Raw genomic sequence first — 19,698 nt, 5'->3', positions numbered from 1 at the left:
GGTAGTGCCAATCCCCATATTGTATGGGATTCATTTAAATGTTCTTTTAGGGGACATTCCATAAAATACTCTTCTTGGAAACATAAGTTATGTGTGCATTATGAAAATTAATTGCTACAAGAAATAAATAGTTTGAATGAAGAAATTGACAAAGATAATCAAGCACCCCCAGATCTCTATGAGAACTTGGAGACTTTACCATAAAAAAGCCAATGGAATTATAAATAGGTCTAAAGCTACATGGATGGAGAAGGGTGAGAAATGCACAGCCTATTTTTTTTTAAAACTTATGCAACGAAATCAAACAAGAAAAAATATGACTCACTTGGTGACTGAGAATGGTTTAGTGCTATCATCTTCAGATGAAATCTTAGAAGAAGGAAAATCCTTTTCTCAAAATATTTACACCCTAGGAGAACAGAGCAGACCACCACCAGATCTCTACCAATCCTTTCCCTGCTTTATATCACAAAAAATTATCAGAAACACAGAAACAAAATTGTGAAGGTATGATTTCTGAGAATGAGTTGTATGAAGTAATTAACTCTTTTAAATCAGGCAAATCACCAGGTCTAGATGGGATTCCAATCAAATTTTATAAGATATTTTATGACTATATAAAAGATCCCTTGCTAGCATGCTTTAATTACTCATCTGAGACTGGTAGAGTGACTGGAACCCAGATATTATGCATTTATTTTGGTTTTGTCCTCATGTAGCGAGCTTTTGGATCAACTTTAAGAAATGGGTCGCTTTGCACTCAATTATGTTAACTATGTGCCCTCAAACAATAATAGTTGGTGAACTGGGAAATAGATGTCCTAGCATTGTAAACACTGTTATTTTATTAGGCAAGAGCCTAAAAGCAAAGGAAAAGAAAGACTGACTCTTCCCACTTTTCTTGCTTTCTTAAAACATTATTTTATGTTGGAAGGTATTATTGCTAACAGACAGGGAACAAGGAATGATTATGATAAAAAATGGAATTCATTAAGGCCAAGTCTAGAAGAAGGATGCGATTTTTCTATTTATTTGTTTGTCTTTGGTTTACGTTTTGTATGTTTGTGAAGTTTTGTTGTGTTCTCGTTTTAATTGTTGTATTGTTTTGGAGTGGCTTTGTTTTGTTTTTGTGCCATTTCATGATATTTGTCTTGTTTGGATTATGTTAATGTTTAAAATAAAAAAATAATAATAAAAAAACACCGCAAAGGGTCGTTCAGAAACAACCAGTTTTGTTGTTTGTTTGTCTTGAACAGTGGTCTGCAGCTTGGTAGGTGCCTCCACCCATCCCCTTCGCCTCCCAATGACAAAGTCAGCTCCTATACTAAGTCACTTTAGAAATGTTAATATGATATGAATGAAACATACAAATGTTTCCTGGTTTGTAGAAACATACAATGTGATAATTTTCTTCTGGCAGGTGGGCTGAGAATTACATGATAATCATTTGGTTCATCACCAGAGGTTTCCTGTTTCCCTCTAAATAATGCTCAAAGGAGAAGGGCCCACTGCCATAACCTGGGGTTCAATCTGCAGTACAGAGAGACATAAACTCAAATGCTTATTGCTCTGAATGCAAGAAGAGTCCTGATTGTTATACAGACTTATTCCCTACAGACATCTTCAGAGGCCTCATTTATCAATGCGTGTTGTAAGACATGTTCTAAATGTCTGCATGGAAACTGTCTGCACAAACAAGAAAATGTACACACCTACACACAGTGAACAATGATCTCACCTGTTCTACATCCATCTGCTTGTGGATGTACAGACTTATTCACATACAGAAATGGCCCCCAGAATGTCAAATATCACATTATGTATACACTTCTCCATTCCCGCCACCATCTCCTGACAGATTACCTGACATAAGGAATGATGGTGGGCTAAATGACCAGTGGTAAGTTCTGCTGTGTATCTAAATCAAGTCACCCACCCTTGAAAACCTAACAACTCTTCCTGACTAGAAACCACTGTCAGCTGTTTTCCTGCTAAGTCATAAAAAAATGCAAAAAAATCTAGGGACTAAACTTTGGCAACTCATTACAACTATCATGCCAATAACGCCTATTGAATTAATTTGAATTGAGTGAGTAGTGTGATCCCTGACTTGTCCCATGTGATCGTGCATTAAGGCCCTGACACACCAAGCCGACGGTCGGCCATCAGTCAATGTTCATCAATCAATGAGCGTCTGACGCCCTGGTCACTGCTGTGTGTCCCCACAATAAATCGACGACGGTGGTGCCTGTGGGTAAATGAAATCACTCTGATTGGCACTTCAGCTCAAAGCAAAAGAAGAGAAATGGAAGTGGGGAAAGTAAACAAAGAGCTTAAGTCCAGAGGGAGCAAGATCAAACTTGTTCCATGAGGTCAGACTATTTTTCTTTAGCCATTGAGCTCTTTAGCAGAAATGTTTCCTAATGGTTTGTGTTACTGTTCACTGGCACACTGTAAATATGCTCTGTTCTTTCAACTTTCTTGGATTGTGTTGTTAACGTGATAACTGGCTAATTAGCATCAAGACGGTCTTCTGGTTTCCCCTTTTAAATGACGATTACAGACTACCGCCGTCTGCTGGTGTCGCTTCCTCTCATGCAGGCGCAGAACATATATGCTGGTTGGGTGCCAGCTGTAGTCTTTGCAGTGTGTTAATGTGCAACTTTCTGACTGAGACACGGTGATGTCAGAAGACACAGCAGAGGGCCTTTTTCGCCACTAGCTCTGAAAACGGTTTGGTGTGTCTGGGCCTTTAAATCAAAGTCCTGTATGTGAGCAGCGTGTCTTACCTGACTTGAAGGTTCACTGCTGAATGAATCCATTTTGAATTCTATCAGCTGACTGTGACACCTTGCAGGCAGAGTGGCAGTGCCTCCACTGTGTTGACGCTGAGGAACAGTTCTCATTTGAGGAAAGGTGTCCAGGCTTTCCTCATTGGGCGTGTGTGTGGAGAGAATGCAACCTGAGTCATCTCCTGGAGAACTGACTCCTGCATCAGAGGGAATTGAAGAGTTGTAGCCATTGTTCCAGCTCTGGAGCTCTGAGTCAGTACTGTCCCTGTTGTCTCGGTTGAAGGATGATCGTGATATGACACCAAACTTGCGCATGCGTTTGCAGTTTGCCGAGCTGTCAGAGGGCTCAGAGGTAGCTCTGGCCTGCTTCTGCTCTTCACAGCCATCACTGCTGACAGGGGCACTGATGCTGCCATTGACGTTACAGGGAGGGAGAGGAGCCTTTCGCTTGACTCGCCGCAGCATGATGAGGTAGATACAGCCTCCATTCCAGCACTGGTCAGCCAGGTAACTGTAAGAAAATATTGTGGGATAATGTTGTCACTGCATCCAGGTTCAATTATTATAAGAAAAATTACAGTCCTAACATCTCCCCACATTTTCACCTCTGTGGGAATAGATGAGCGCTTGATGCATTTCTTACATCCTCGTCTTACATTTCTTATATAAACTAACATTTTGTTTTTAAACGTGAAAAGTGGACTTGGGTAGGGTTTTACAGTTGGGGCTGGCTCAGGCTTGCCCCTAGTTAGACTGCTATGTAGGCCTAGACTGTCTGGGTGCTTCCATTGATAAAGTGAGCTCCTTTCTCCTCCTTTCTCTCTCTCTCTCCATCCGCATGTATTCATGTCCCATTAATGCATGTTACTAACTTTCCTGGAGTCTTGGCACTTTCTCGCTTTGCAGGTTTCTTGGATCGTGGTTGAGCCTGCTGCCATGGTCCTGCTCAACCCCTACTGCTATTCAACTTTCAATTCAATTTTATTTATAAAGTCCAATATCACAAAACACAATTTGCCTCAGAGGGCTTTACAACATACAACATCCCTTTGTCCTATGGGGTTTGGTATAAGTTTAATTTACCAACTGACCCCATTGATCAGGAAAAAGATGGGACTCAGTGAAAACCCAGTGGCTATTGTTGTTTCTCTGCTAGTTGCTCTCATGGAGGAGCAGGTCAGAGAAGCGACCAAGCTGGGAATCACAGCCATGCAACTCGGGAGTCCACAGTGAGGAGGAAATCTGCAAAGACGGCAACACTCTTTCCCAGACATCATCACAGCTCATCTCCGCTGCACGCTGCACTTGCTTGCTGGTCTGTTTACAGTGGCTCTGTGCTAGCCTATGTCACACGTTTCATTTACTGATTGGTTTTTCGTCTTTCCAACTGCGTGAAGGGGCACTTTGAGTGACAGCCGTTGATACCGCCCCTCGAGAATAGAGGAAATGTTCACTCCGTGTCCAAGACCCATTCGCGTTTTGAGAATGGGTCTTGGACATCTCTATGAGATGCAACAAGCTTTCACTTAACTTCAGTGTAAACCCATCCATGGATGATGGTCTTTGTGTATCTATGTTGGGGGAAAAAATTGATACAGCATAGTATTGCAATATTGTTGTGTAGCAATATCATATCATCACACAGGGCCAAGTATTTTTATTTTTATTTTATAAATTATCAATATTACTAATACAAATTAAACATTAAGTAGCCTACTAAAATAATATAATCAATTGCTTTTTCAGTCCACAAGACACATTTTTGCTGCAAAAAAAAAATGGGTTATGTATCATGAACAGACTGAAAACTTTATCTTATGAGATAAAACAGATGTTGACAAAGTTTACCTTTGGAGTAAGGCTGTGCAATTGATCGTTTGGTGATCGCAATTATGATTTTGAGGTCAAACGATTTCAAAATTAATGAAATCAAGGGTAAAAAATTTTTGGTCATGGACGTCTGGAGATGTTATTTTGAGGGGTTGGTCTGTGTGTGTTTGTGTGTGTGTGTGTGTGTGTGTGCGCACGCATGTGTGTGCATGCACACGTGTCTGTGTTTGTGTGCCAAAATGGGCCAAACTCTGCCGTGCGCGATACAGAGCAGAGGAGAATTGTAAACGTGCGACCATGTAGAGACAGAAATGACATGCCGTCGTGTAAACAACATCACGTGTGCTGCATAATCATTTGCATAATCATGAGTTAATTTTTTTAAAGATATTTTTTAGGGCATTTTTGCCTTTAATTGATAGGATAGTGAAGTGTGAAGGGGGGGAGAGACATGCAGCAAAGGGCCACAGGCTGGAGTCAAACCCGGGCCGCTGCGGCAATGGCCTTGTACATGGTGCGCCTGCTCTATCCACTAAGCCACTGATGCCCCCATGAGTTCAATTTTGACCAAAATAATCGTGATTATGATTTTTTCCATAATCGAGCAGCCCTACTTTGGAGACATAATTTACAGTGGAAAAAAGGTAATAGATTGCAACATATCGCAATATATTTTATTGCAATATTCAGCATATTACAATATATTTAAAATTGCAATATTGTATCATGACTTAGGTATCGTGATAATATCGTATCATGCATCCTCTGGTGATTCCCACACCTAGTATCTACTATCTACTTACATACTTATTTTAATCTAAAACATGATGCTTTTTTCTCACATCAAGTGATTTTGCTGCCTAAACCTAACCATGGGTGTTAACCACATGTTCCAACGTGCTTCACACAGGTGACAGCTATGTGTCACATACAGCTAAAGGGTGAGTCTCATAGAGACACCAAAAGGTACCTTCGGTGTCGGCATCACATTCCAAGGGGTGTGAGAAAGCGTTGGTATTTGATGACCTAGGATGAGAACAGTTGCCTGTGCAGCAAGCGGCTTAATTTTTTGTTTTCTTCCTCTAAATCAGTAGTTTAGAATAGTTCAAATGTGAATCTGGTTCCTCCTGTGCTTGTGTACAAAGCTGTGTCTACAGAGTCACAGCAGCATCTCTGGAGCTCAGCAGTGAAGTTAGTGAGTGAAACTGTATTACAAGTAATAGAAACAAAGAAAGAAGAAGAAGAAGGGAGAGAAGAAAAAGCATTGACTTTGAAAAAGACCCAGATCCACTGCAAAACACTTCAAGCTCATTCAGCAAATGCTTAGTCACACATCACAGTCAGATTTACTTTTCAGCTACATTTCTTAGTTTGAAGAGTCAGTTGCTGTGCTTTTCTTCATGTGTTCACATTCTATGTATACAGCTTGTCATTTGGATTGTCATTACTCTGTACTCATAACATCTATTGCATGTCTGTCCGTCCCTCCTCAGTTGCTCTTCCTGGGGTTAAAGTTTTTTTCTGCCAGTTTTTCCTGATCTGAAGGGAGGGTCTAAGGACAAAGGGTTTTGTAAGCTGTACAGACTGTAAAGCCTCTTGAGACAAATCTGTGATTTGTGATACTGGGCCATATAAATAAAATTGACTTTCCTTGACCTTTTACCACAACACAAAGAACACCAGAAGGTGGGGCGTCGGTGGCTTAGTGGGTAGAGCAGGCGCCCCATGTACAAGGCTGTTGCCACAGGGGCCCGGGTTCAAATCCAGCCCCCCTTCCCCCCCACGCTATGCCTACCTGTCCTGTCCATTAAAGGCAAAATGCCTTAAAAATATCTTTAAAAAAAAAACCAACACCACAAGGTGCTCCCAGTGAAGTGTATGGAGGTAGTGGGGCTAAATCATTGTATTCATCACTATCAGATTATGATTTAGGTCAAAACAAATTAAAAGACAAACATGATAACATATGTTTCCTTAAAACTACAAGTTAGAAGCCAAACTATACACATTGGGAAGCCTGCTATTACTGTATGCTAATCATGTTTGTCAGGTGTCTTGCATTCCTAACAGTGCAGCGTAGAGATGGCAAAGAGATCGCTCAAAGGAACAAACTAACTGTAGTGAACATTTAATTTAACAACACTGCACATGTCAGACGGAGCTGGATATCATGTTCAACCACCATGGGTTATAAAAGCTCTCTATCTTCACTCCCACACAGTGGAAACACCCCAGCTTGGAACAGGTCCACAGAGCTGCTGCCCATGCAGCCCATACTGGATATTACAGGGGAGGAAAGCAGAAAGAACGAAACTCATCTGTATGTAAATTATATTTCTAAATTAAATTTACATGGGGGCTAATACCTTAAATTTGAAAAATAAGAGACGTGATCAAATGGGGACCCGGGGATCGTTAGACCTCTTTTTATAATAACCCAAGTGGGATGAAAAAGGCAACTGAATTAGTGAATGAAAAAAAAAATAAATAAATAAATTAAAAAAAAGAATAACCAACATTTATGATGATCAATTATTCTTTTCAGGTACTTATTAACCAAAAGTGTCAAGACATCACTTTGGCTCTGGGAAATATCGGGGGACAACTATCATTGTTCACTATTATTTGTTGATGTACGTCGAGATGCTGCTAATGTGTCCAATTTTAAACAGAAAATGACAGGTGTGAATGTTTTTATGCTATTGGCTACAACGCCTTAACAAAAAATGTCTTTAGATCAACACAAATCATGAGTGTGCCACTTCATGCATTTTTCATTAAAAATGGAAAAAATAAAAAAATATTCTCATAAGAAGAATAGATAATAAGAACAGAGTGCCCCAAGATTGAGTCCTAAAACCTGTAAATGAGTTAGCATTTTAGTTCCCTCATCTGGGAAGTCAATGGGTTTTTTGAATGTGTTTTTGGTTAGACATCTGAAACAATGTCTGTGGTCAACACAAGCTTAAGAGACTTAAGAGAACCCAACTCATGAATTTTGAAGCTTTTATGTCTCTTAAAAAAGGCAAAAAGGTGGTTTCTAACAAGTGTCTAAATAAGACTGTATCATCACACTGAACATGACTTTACAGCCTTGTTGTAGTCATGCAATTGGTATCATTCATTTTTATCCTAACATTAGCAATTAGGCTTCAAAAATCATAAAAGAAGCGTTCATTTGTAAAGATTACCTTACTGAACAAATCATGTAAGTATCATAAATGCTCCATGCCACAGAGCTTATTTTCTGCAGTAATTTAAAATTCAGGGGGAAAATCTCATAGGCTTTTTGTCCAGGTAACCAGTACCAAGTTAGCTTCTGCGTCAGCCTACAGAAAAAAGTCATCCCTGCGGCACTCTATGGGACTAATAATATAGAAAGCTGGATCTAATAATCTGTCATTTCCCCCTTGTGGGGGATCACTGTATGAATAAGGGAATGTTGCACATCGATAAGAAGAACTACTTTATAGCAATGTTGGATTCACAGGATTGTTGCCTCAATGTGATAAAGTACAGTGATTTGATAAGTAATAATTTCCTTTACCATCTTTTTACATTGAGCTTACAGTATATTATGTGGATGATCATTGCAGTATTTATTCCCTTCACATGATTGGTTTCAGTTTTCATTTGAGTGGTTTTACCTGGCTCCGCTGACATCTACTCCAACCATCAGCTGGCCGTTCAGTGACAGCAGTTCGTCTCTCAGTTTGATGCCCCCACAGCGGGCTGCTGGGCTCTTCTTCCTCACCTCTGTCACCCAGATGCAGCCTACATCCATGATGGGGCCGTGGTCCCTCCTCCTCCTCGGGCCTCCCTTCTTTCTTCCGTCAGGGTCCCCAAAAATAGGGATATTCCCGAAGCTGAGGCCAAACTCAGAGGTATCACCCTCATCTTTACTGATGGAAACGGCATGAACCTCAACATCCAACCCCTCCCTGCAGGAGGATGGGCTGGCTGATGGAGTTGTGTCACCCTCCATGAAGTTGAACTTAATGTACTCCACCAACTTCTGAATGGCAGCCAGACACTGAGACAAGTCCTCCATATTAACACTATTAACACTGCTGCTACTGCACACACTATCTCCTTCCCCATTCTGGTAGGGGTCCTGATCCACATGCTGGAGGAAGAAGAAGAAGAAGAAGAAGAAGAAGAAGAAGAAGAAGAAGAAGAAGAAGAAGAAGAAGAGTGACCAATCAGTGAATGAAGGTGGATAATAACTTTTGTTAAAAAGTCTTTAACAACTAAACATTCACTTCCTATAAAGTAATGATCATGTGTTTTAGCATTCTGAAGTTCTGCATGGCTTCCCTTTTATGGTTCGGTTTTTACCAGGAAAATCATTTACTTACTCAGACTCAATTACAAGAGAGCCATTTACATTTGAGACTTATGCAGGGAGTTTCAGTCACATTTTTCAGTTGTCTTTCTGATGTCTGTCTGACAGAACAGACATTTTCATTTTAACCAGTGCAGCTGTCTACACTAACAGTTACATGTGTTTGACATGTGTAACTTTTGGAGTGTCATGAAGTTGGTCATTTCAAATTTGACATTCAGTACCAGTGACAGTGTTCTTCTACACATAACAACATCTGACAAAACTAGAATTATTGCCTCCACACACCAGTCAGGCTTCTCTTACAGTTTCCATCCACGTCTGTGAAAACATGGATACTTTACACCCATTGTCCCCCCGACAGCACAGAAGATCTATACAATCAGCACAGTTTCAAGGTGGGCACCCAAGATTAGAGTCACCAATTCAGTATCTGACCAAATGTCTCCCCTTCTGTTCCTGAGATATGACATTGAGTAATGGCCAGAAAAGTGATTTATACAGACATACATTCTCTTTGGGTGTTCTTGAGATATTGTGTTCACAAAAAAGAGACAGGTGCAAGGTCACACTAACCTTGACCCTTGACTACCAAAATCTGATTAAATTGTTGTTGAGTTCAAGTGAATGTTTGTGTTAAATTTGAAGAAATACCCTCAAGCTGTTTTTGAGCTATTACGTTTACGAAAACGAGCAAAGTCAAAACAACCTAGACCTTTGACCCTTGACCACCAAAATCTAATCAGTTCATCAGAGTCCAAGTGCATGTTTTGCCACATTTCAAGAGATTCTCTTAAGTTGTTCTTGAGCTATAATGTTCACAAGAATGAGACAGACAAGTTCACAGTGACCTTGACCTTTGACCTATGACCACCAAAAACAAAGGATAACTTCGGTATTTTTCAACCTGGGCCCTATTTCCCCATGTGTATATGTGCGTATGATTCATAGATACAACTCGTTTTAAAATTGGTTCAGTATTGAGCGAGGCGGATGCAACCGGGAGCCACGAAACAAGCTAAAATGGTAATGGGGGCAAATGCGTCCCGTATAAGTTTGCGCATTAAAAGTGCTTTTTTTCGCCACTGACCAGTTCAGATTGCCAGTGTAATCTCTGTAAACAGCATTATACCATTTCCAAAGGTGACCTACCACATACATGGTCAGAAGCAACCATATCAATCATTCACAAGGAAGGCAAAGACTTGACATGCTGTGAAAGGTACAGACCATTAGTCTGCTGTGTAATGATCAAAAGTTGCTGACCAATATTTTGGCAAAAAATATGACAAGACACTAACAACATAAGACTTTACTTCATATTATAACGTGCTAAAAAAACATGCAAAAGTCTATGTTGAGCAGTTTTGACACACAGAGAGCATACTGTGAATTGGCAATTTTGGGATACAACACTGGCCTCTATGGGATTCCACCCAGTGTCTGTGGACTGGGTCAAGGTCATACACAAAATTCAAAAGTCGTGTGTCAGAGTAAATGGGTGCTGCTTGGATTTATTCTGCCTTGAGAGAGGGGTAAGACAGGGCGATTATCTTAGTCCATTACTTTTTGCTATAAATATTAAACTACTAGCAGCTTTAATTATACAAAATAAGAACACCAAGGGTATAAACGATACAAGTCAAAGAGAACATTCACTCTACGCAGACAATGTGTTATACATTAGCCGCTTAATTCTGTTCCTGCTTTGACAGAAAGTCTAAAAGAATAAGGAAACCTCTCAGGGTACCAAATTAACCAATCGAAGTCAGAGGCGATGATGCTGGTGGGGTAATAGCCTGCAGAGCTGACAGGAAAATTTGAAAATTCACTCATCTAACAATGGGTTAGATACTAAGAAATAATTACAATTCCTGAAGCTTCACAATTGTTTACGGCTAATTATGCAAAATTGATGGGAGAAAAATAAGAAATGACCTTAGTAGATAGGAAGTCCAAACCTGGAAAAATATTACTGGGCTGCCCAGCTTAAATCAATGGTTTCATAGTTGTTGCATGGAGTGCACTTGGATACAATCCCATTTATGAATGAAAATTAAATAATCAATAGGCGAAAACTACCTTAAAAATATGATCAAAGGTGAGAAATAAGTTAGGTCTCCCCATGCCCACATCTCGTGCAATGAAGATTGCAGGTGATACTGATTTTTTACCATCCACACTAGGAGCAGGGTTCCAGAAATGGGAGGACAGGGGTTTAACCATATTGGGTCAGTTAGCTGAAGGAGGAGTTCAGATGTTCAGCTATCAGGCTCCTCTCCTGTGGAATCATCTTTCTGTTACGATCCGGGAGGCAGACACCGTCTCCACATTTAAGACTAGACTTAAGACTTTCCTCTTTGATAAAGCTTATAGTTAGGGCTGGCTCAGGCTTGCCCTGTACCAGCCCCTAGTTAGGCTGACTTAGGCCTAGTCTACCCCCCTATAATACACCGGGCACCTTCTCTCTCTCTCTCTCTCTCTCTCTCTCTCTCTCGTATTCTATTTCTGCATCTTGCTAACTCGGCCATTCTCGATGTCACTAACTCAGCTTCTTCTCCGGAGCCTTTGTGCTCCACTGTCTCTCAGATTAACTCATACCGCAGCGGTGCCTGGACAGCGTGATGTGTGTAGTTGTGCTGCTGCCGTGGTCCTGCCAGATGCCTCCTGCTGCTGCTGCCATCATTAGTCATTAGTCATACTTCTACTGTTATTATACACATATGATTATTGTCACACATGTATACTGCCAGATATTAATACATACTTTCAACATATTGTACCACAGTAGCCAGAACTATAACTATAATATTATTACTTTCAATAATGTTGTTGTAAGCTATTGTCATTACCTGCATCTCTCTCTCTCTCTCTCTCTCTCTCTCTCTCTCTCTCTCTCTCTGTCTGTCGGATTACTGTTAATTTATTATACTGATCTGTTCTGTACGACATCTATTGCACGTCTGTCCGTCCTGGAAGAGGGATCCCTCCTCAGTTGCTCTTCCTGAGGTTTCTACCGTTTTTGTTCCCCGTTAAAGGGTTTTTTTTGGGGAGTTTTTCCTTATCCGCTGTGAGGGTCATAAGGACAGAGGGATGTCGTATGCTGTAAAGCCCTGTGAGGCAAATTGTGATTTGTGATATTGGGCTTTATAAATAAAAGTGATTGATTGATGTCCTTAGAACAACTTCGGCATATACTGGCAATATCATCTTCAAGCCCATGACTTCTTTAGATATCTCCAACTGAGACACTATCTACAGAAACATGAAGATTGGGAAAAATTCTGTACTTTATCATCTAATTTAGAACACTATTGATGTTAACAATTAAAGGAACTGTTAAAAAGAATATTATATCACAGATAAATACAATATCACTAGTCCATACCCATTGGTAACTTTGTCACCTTCTACCTATGCCAATCCTCAATGCCTATGTGCAGTTTCACATAGATTGACCACGTCAGTGAGTAGGAAAATGTGGGACAGACAGAATGACTGACTGACAGAATGACACACTGACAGTTTCCGTCATTATGTACAGCATACCATGCCATGACTTAGTCATACCAAAAATAAGAAAAACAAAACATTCAGCCACAGGGGGAGCCACAGCCATCGGTCGCATTTTAGCCATTTTTAAGCATTTTTCTGTTGTTATAGCGCCACCCAGTTGCCAATTAGAGTTAAATTTCTCCAGTCACCTTGAGGCGTCCTGTTCTACATATCTACCAAGTTTAGTAAAAACCGATATGGCGGTTAGGCCTAGATAAGAAATTAGCTCTGTAGCGTCCCCATTTTGTTTGATTGGGTCAATAATGGAGGGGTCCCCTCAGATTATGTGTGGTCATATGCCTACAAAGTTGTGTGGTGATCGGTGAAACCCTTGAGATGTTATACACCTTTATGTGATGAGCCACGCCCTCCGCAATATTCATTGCCTTATAGAAGCTCAGTTTTAGTAAGTTTTCCAACTTTTTCCAAGAGGGAACTTTAGATATTGGTCCCTAGATTATGTTCAGCGAGTTTCATGCAGATCAGTCAAACTTCCTAGGAAGAGATCGATTTGAAGTGTTTTTCAAAAAAATCAAAATGGTGGAAAACCTATAAAACCATAAGTTATGGGTTCTTGAGGCAAATTTATTCCTCATGAGGAGAGGCATCTCTGTGCAAAGTTTCATATCTCTACGACATACGGGGCATGAGATATGCCCATTCAAAGTTTGCAATTTCAATTGGTTGCTATAGCACCCCCCTTTGGCCAACTGATGTAATATTGCGTCATTTGCATCCTCCCATGACCCTCTACCACTGTGCCAAATTTCACATGGATTGACCAAGCAGTGAGGAGAAAAACATGGAACAGACAAACAGACACACCAACAGACAAGAGTTTTCATCATTATATAGACAAGAAGAATCTGTGGATAACAGCTTGGATATTAAGGAAAAATGGGAACTGGAGATGAACATCATGATTCCAGATAAAGAGGGAATTATTCTGCAGAGAGGGACATAAAGTAACAAATAGCCCTAGAAAAAGAGAGAGACAACTGGTAGTTCTGTATATGCAAATGCAGATCAAAATCTTGTGTCGGGTGCTCATGGAGATCAGGAAACAACAGGATCGACAGGAAGGCAATCCAGGCACTCCGAAAAAGACATATAGAAAAACAAGGAAAGAAATATTATAAACTCTTTATTATAGTGGCTAAATCATTAAAAGAGCCAACATGTTTCGACCACTGCAGGTCTTCTTCAGGGTTTTGAACAAATAGCCCTATTTGGAAGGAGTTCAAATGGAGGGGTGTTGGAGGGGCTGTGGCCTGGTCAGAGAACATACACACATATTCTGGGACTGTTCAAAATTAGTCGGATATTGGTGAAACATCCAACATAAGAAACAAATGTTTGGATAGAGAATTACCATTAGAACCTTCTTACTTAATAGAAACAGTACCAAGGGATGTATGTGATAACCGGACATCATTACTGAGAATACTTTTTTTGATTGCAAAGAAGATGATGACAATTTCCTGGCTAAGGCCACAGCGCCCCACAGTAAGGCAATGGAGGAAGACAATTTCTGTATGGAAAGTATAACTGCTAGACTGCAAAACAGATATATTTCAAACTAAATGGGCACCTGTTATTTCGTACCTTTTTAAATGATGTGATCTACTGGACTCTTTGACCTCCCATTTAGACAAGTTTAGTGTTAATTTATAGTTCACTTTTTCTTCACTGTTCACTCTGTACAATGTACACTTTAGTTCAATGTTACGTATGTTAGTTTTTTTTCTGTGTGCTCTTTTTTTCTACCCATTGTGTATTTTCCTTAAACCTGAGGATGGTGGGAATCAAAAATTGACATTGAAAAGATTCCAAGCTCCACGGACTCTTTTGCAAGACATTTATGCATGGGCTGTGTCTATGAACATAATAACTGCACCGTGAGACAACATTTAACTTGTGAAACTATAAATATCAAATAAAATAAATTCCTTTGATGAACTCCTTTTACCCATTGCTAGATGTATTTCAACACACATAACTACTGAGCAGAGGACTCATCCATTTCTCAAGTAAAACAAAGTGATTTTTAAGCTTGTATATTAAATTGTAAACTGTCAGCCACATCACCACCATCCAGCATTTGTCCACAAGTCCGTTTTCCATAAATAGCTATCATGGACAATGAGACTTCCTGTTTACACTGCTGAGTTATACTTAGGGGCTGGTTTAGGGATTTCGTAGTTAGTGTCTTCACCGGGCCTTATTACACCCTTGTGGTACTGGAAGTGATGGAAGAAGATCATATAATCAAGTAAAACTATTGATATCACTGTAAAAATAAATAACTGATTAAAAATGAAAGTCTTGCATTCAAAAAATGGACTTATAAGTCAAGAAAATGCATTTATGTTTACTTACTGCTTCAAGATGGAACTATTTCTGAGTACTTAAATACCAAACCACATACTGCTGAATAGTTTAACCTAAAATAATATGTATTTGTTGACTGTATGTTGAGTGTGTGAAATCTGAATGTGCAAAGTAACTGGTAACATGCAGTCAGATACATGCAGTACCATGTTTCCCTTTGGCCCAGAAGAAACTGAATCCTCAGTAGAAGTGAAAATACAGTAACTATATTTCTTTTCTCATATTATTATTATTATTATCTTTGTCTGTTTTCATGAGGATTGGGGAGAAAAGGAAGGGCAGTGCTATCATCATCAAACAAGTGAGTCCATGTCACAGGGAAAACATTGCAAATCTATTCTATTATTGTGTAGTGCACAGGAGGGTTGCATGTTGATGGTGATAAGAGAAGCACTTTGAGGCTATTTTTAAGTTACTGCAAAATATGTCTGAGTTATAATTGTAAAATCATTTTCCATTTTTATATCTAAATATCATCATAAATCTATGACTGGTATGGGCCTCTTTTAGTTAGGAGCTCCAGGCCTTTCTTGCCTAATGGTACAGTCAGTATTAGATCAATCACATATTAATATACTCTATATTTCAACCTATGTGCCCTGGATGTACACGTCAGTGATTTTCTGAAAGATCTGAAAGTAGACAACATATACACTGAACAAAAATATAAATGCAACACTTTTGTTTTTGCTCCCATTTTTCATGAGCTGAACTCAAAGATCTAAAACATTTTCTACATACACAAAAGATCATTTCCCTCAAATATTGTTCACAAATCTGTCTAAATCTGTGTTAGTGAGCACTTCTCCTTTGCTGAGATAATCCATCCCACCTCACAGGTGTGGCATATCAAGATGCTGATTAGACAGCATGAATATTGCACAGGTGTGCCTTAGGCTGGCCACAATAAAAGGCCACTCTAAAATGTTCAGTTTTATCACACAGCACAATGCCACAGATGTCGCAAGTTTTGAGGGAGCGTGCAATTGGCATGCTGACTGCAGGAACGTTCACCAGAGCTGTTGCCCATGAACTGAATGTTTATTTCTCTACCATAAGCCGTCTCCAAAGGCGTTTCAGACAATTTGGCAGTACATCCAACCGGCCTCACAACCGCAGACCACATGTAACCACTCCAGCCCAGGACCTCCACATCCACCATGTTCACCTCCAAGATCGTCTGAGACCAGCCACCCGGACAGCTGCTGCAACAATCGGTTTGCATAACCAAAGAAATTCTCCACAAACTGTCAGAAACCGTCTCAGGGAAGCTCATCTGCATGCTTGTCGTCCTCATCGGGGTCTCGACCTGACTGCAGTTCGTCGTCATAACCGACTTGAGTGGGTAAATGCTCACATTCGATGGCGTCTTCTCTTCACGGATGAATCCCGGTTTTCTGTTCAGGGCAGATGGCAGACAGCGTATGTGGCATCGTGTGGGTGAGCGGTTTGCTGATGTCAACGTTGTGGATCGAGTGGCCCATGGTAGCGGTGGGGTTATGGTATGGGCAGGCGTATGTTATGGACAGCGAACACAGGTGCATTTTATTGATGGCATTTTGAATGCACAGAGATACCGTGACGAGATCCTGAGGCCCATTGTTGTGCCATTCATCCACGACCATCACCTCATGTTGCAGCATGATAATGCACGGACCCATGTTGCAAGGATCTGTACACAATTCCTGAAAGCTGAAAACATCCCAGTTCTTGCATGGCCAGCATACTCACCGGACATGTCACCCATTGAGCATGTTTGGGATGCTCTGGATCGGCGTATACGACAGTGTGTTCCAGTTCCTGCCAATATCCAGCAACTTCGCACAGCCATTGAAGAGGAGTGGACCAACACTCCACAGGCCACAATCAACAACCTGATCAACTCTATGCGAAGGAGATGTGTTGCACTGCATGAGGCAAATGGTGGTCACACCAGATACTGACTGGTTTTCTGACCCCCCCAGACCCCCCCAATAAAGCAAAACTGCACATTTCAGAGTGGCCTTTTATTGTGGCCAGCCTAAGGCACACCTGTGCAATATTCATGCTGTCTAATCAGCATCTTGATATGCCACACCTGTGATTATATTTTTGTTCAGTGTATATTATCACTCCCATATCTAATGTTAGATTTCTGCATAGCTCGACATCATATTAAAAACTACAAAGGGAATGCCAAGCTAAGCCATGTAGTGACTCTGTCAGAAGTGTGTGAGTAAAACAGCCTTGGGTTAACTGTCTGTAAAATATATTGGTCATCTACCCCTTTTCAACAGTCATGGGCTGGCTTGGCTTGGCTTAGTTTTGTTTGGTTAGGGCCATTAGGGTCATCAACCAATGATGTCGTTTAAAGGCAGGGGCTGATCCACGACTATTCACAATCCTCTGTTACTTTTGCTGCATGTGTTTTTCACAGCAGGGCAGGTAAAAGAGGTTTACCTGTTGAAGGTGAGCTGTTTGCAGGGCACTAAAGAAAACATCTCACTGTGGCTGCCTCTGCTTTTCCGTTCCTCCCTGTGGCATTATTAGACTTGACTTTATTGAAGAAAGGCCCAAGTTTGGCTAATTGAGTGATAAACACATTAATTTCCCATTAATTCTTCACAATAAAAGTCCCCTGTTATTTTGTTGTGTAAAAACTCTTAAGTGTGAAGCAGCAAAATAAGGAAATGTTGAGTTTTCGAGCAACAACTTCATAGAAAGTCTAATACAGCTGATAGCTAATCAAGAAATAGTAAAATAAAACAGATATTTAAAGTAAAAACAGGACACAGGAGAGAAACTAAACTCCAAACCACAGAGATTCAGTTAGAAGCTACAAAAGTACTAAGAGCTGAACACACAAAGACTCTAAATAATGCCTTTCTCTCTGATCTCCTGCAGACAGAGGTGAGGAAAAGGTCTGGAAAAGGTTCATCTCTGGCGCAGCTCAGCATGGCACGGCATGTCTAAACTGATAAGTTAAATCAACTGCGTTTTTTATAGGTTCTTCAAAAGTTATTATTAGTTATTATTTGCTGTCTTGTACGGCGGCATATTGGTTCCACCATGATAAAACCCAATATTCTGCTCACTATCTCATTATAATGAAAAACTTTTCAAGTTTAACAATACTCTTTTAATGCTATAACAACATATTTTTCATGTAATGATACCAAATTATTGAGTTTTTACAACCTCTTTTTTTTTTTTTTACAACAAATCACTTAATTTGATTAAAAAAAACAGCAAAAAACAAACAAACATGTATCTCATTAAAACAAACTTTTCTCAATATAATATGATAAACTGTTGTTATAGTAGGAAACTTCCATATAAGCCTGTCCTAAAAACTACTTTTGGTGGATGATACATTGTCCCAGAAATAACTGCGATAAACAATGCTGAAGACCATTTTATGCCACTGATATTTTGATTATAAAATCGCAAATACACACTCTCAAAAAAATTCATTGGGGATTGGAATATGAAAAAAACTCAAAATATCCTCAATAAATGAAACCTAAAAAAATACTACAGAATTTTTTTTTTTCAAATTGACTCTCTGGTTCTGGTAACAATTTGCACTTAAATAAATACGAAACATTTGGCACGGCGGCATAGACAGTAATTCCTTAACAGGCAAAACTCTGCTGTTTATTCCGGCATCTTGTTGGCTAAAATGTTGGTGACATTCTGATGTAAACACAAAAGCATCTGAACACAAGGGGGATATCGTATAATATATGGACATGACCTCAATAATTTTTTAAGAAGTTAATAAGTCGATGACATAATTATCCTGACAGGCCTACTTACATATGGCATTTACAAGAAGATGGAGAGACTGTAGCCTACATTGGCCAGAAAAAAAACTATAATGTGTGGTCAAAATGTTGTTTACTCTGGTTTTTTCTTTTTTGTTTTGTTTTTTATGCTTGGGACTCAGAAGGATGAAGTACCATCGGGGCTGCAGTGTGGTTGAGCTTGCTCTAGGACAAAAGGGTGTGGGCATCCTGGACAAGTCACCAGTCTATCACAGGGCTGACACAGACAGACACACAAGCTTCTCTTCTCTTCTTCTTCTCTTCGTATTTCGGCTGTTCCCTTTAGGGGTCGCCACAGCGAATTATCTGCCTCCATCTAACCCTATCCTCTGCATCCTCTTCTCTCACACCAACTGACTTCATATCCTCTTCCACTACATCCATCCTTCCTCTAGGCCTTGGCAGTTCCAACCTCAGCATCCTTCTACAGATATATTCACTATCCCTCCTCTGAACATGTCCAAACCATCTCAGTCTGGCCTCTCTGACTTTATCTCCAAAACATCTAACATGAGCTGTCCCTCTGATGTACTCATTCCTGATCCTATCCACCCTTGTCACTCCCAAGGAGAACCTCAACATCTTCATCTCTGCTACCTCCAGCTTTCCCTCCTGTCTTTTCCTCAGTGCCACTGTCTCTAAACCAAACCACATCGCTGGTCTCACTTCCGTCTTGGACACCTTTCCTTTTAATCTTGCTGGTACTCTTCTATCACACATCTCACACCTGACACTTTTCTCCACCCGTTCCAACCGGCTTACACACATTTTTTCACCTCTTTTCCACACTCTCCATTGCTCTGGACTGTTGACCCTAAGTACTTCCTCCACCTTAGTTACTAGTTAGATATGTTATTATTGTGTTATAACAAAAGTTTATTTTTAAACATGTTTCTTGTTAATAAAATGAGTGATGAGTGAATGAGTGAGTTATCTAGTAATAATGAGAGCATATGTCTTAACTGGAAGAATATCTTGC

General features: G+C 40.1%; 1 protein-coding gene across 4 annotated transcripts in view; it reads right to left on the bottom strand.

Moving 5' to 3' along the window:
- The window catches only part of pdzd2 (PDZ domain containing 2), a 116,975-nt gene that overhangs the window by 74,601 nt on the left and 22,676 nt on the right, over nt 1-19,698 (bottom strand). For all 4 annotated transcript variants that reach the window (XM_033620026.2, XM_033620027.2, XM_078170972.1 and 1 more), the window contains exons 3-4: nt 8,270-8,748; nt 2,790-3,303 (exon numbers count right to left, since the gene is read on the bottom strand). In XM_033620026.2, the coding sequence (XP_033475917.2) occupies nt 2,790-3,303; nt 8,270-8,748 (993 nt within the window). The remainder of the gene's footprint in view (nt 1-2,789; nt 3,304-8,269; nt 8,749-19,698) is intronic.

Source organism: Epinephelus lanceolatus, chromosome 9 (assembly GCF_041903045.1).
Source record: "Epinephelus lanceolatus isolate andai-2023 chromosome 9, ASM4190304v1, whole genome shotgun sequence".
NCBI lineage: Eukaryota > Metazoa > Chordata > Actinopteri > Perciformes > Serranidae > Epinephelus > Epinephelus lanceolatus.
This window is presented reverse-complemented; position numbering and strand designations above follow the sequence as displayed.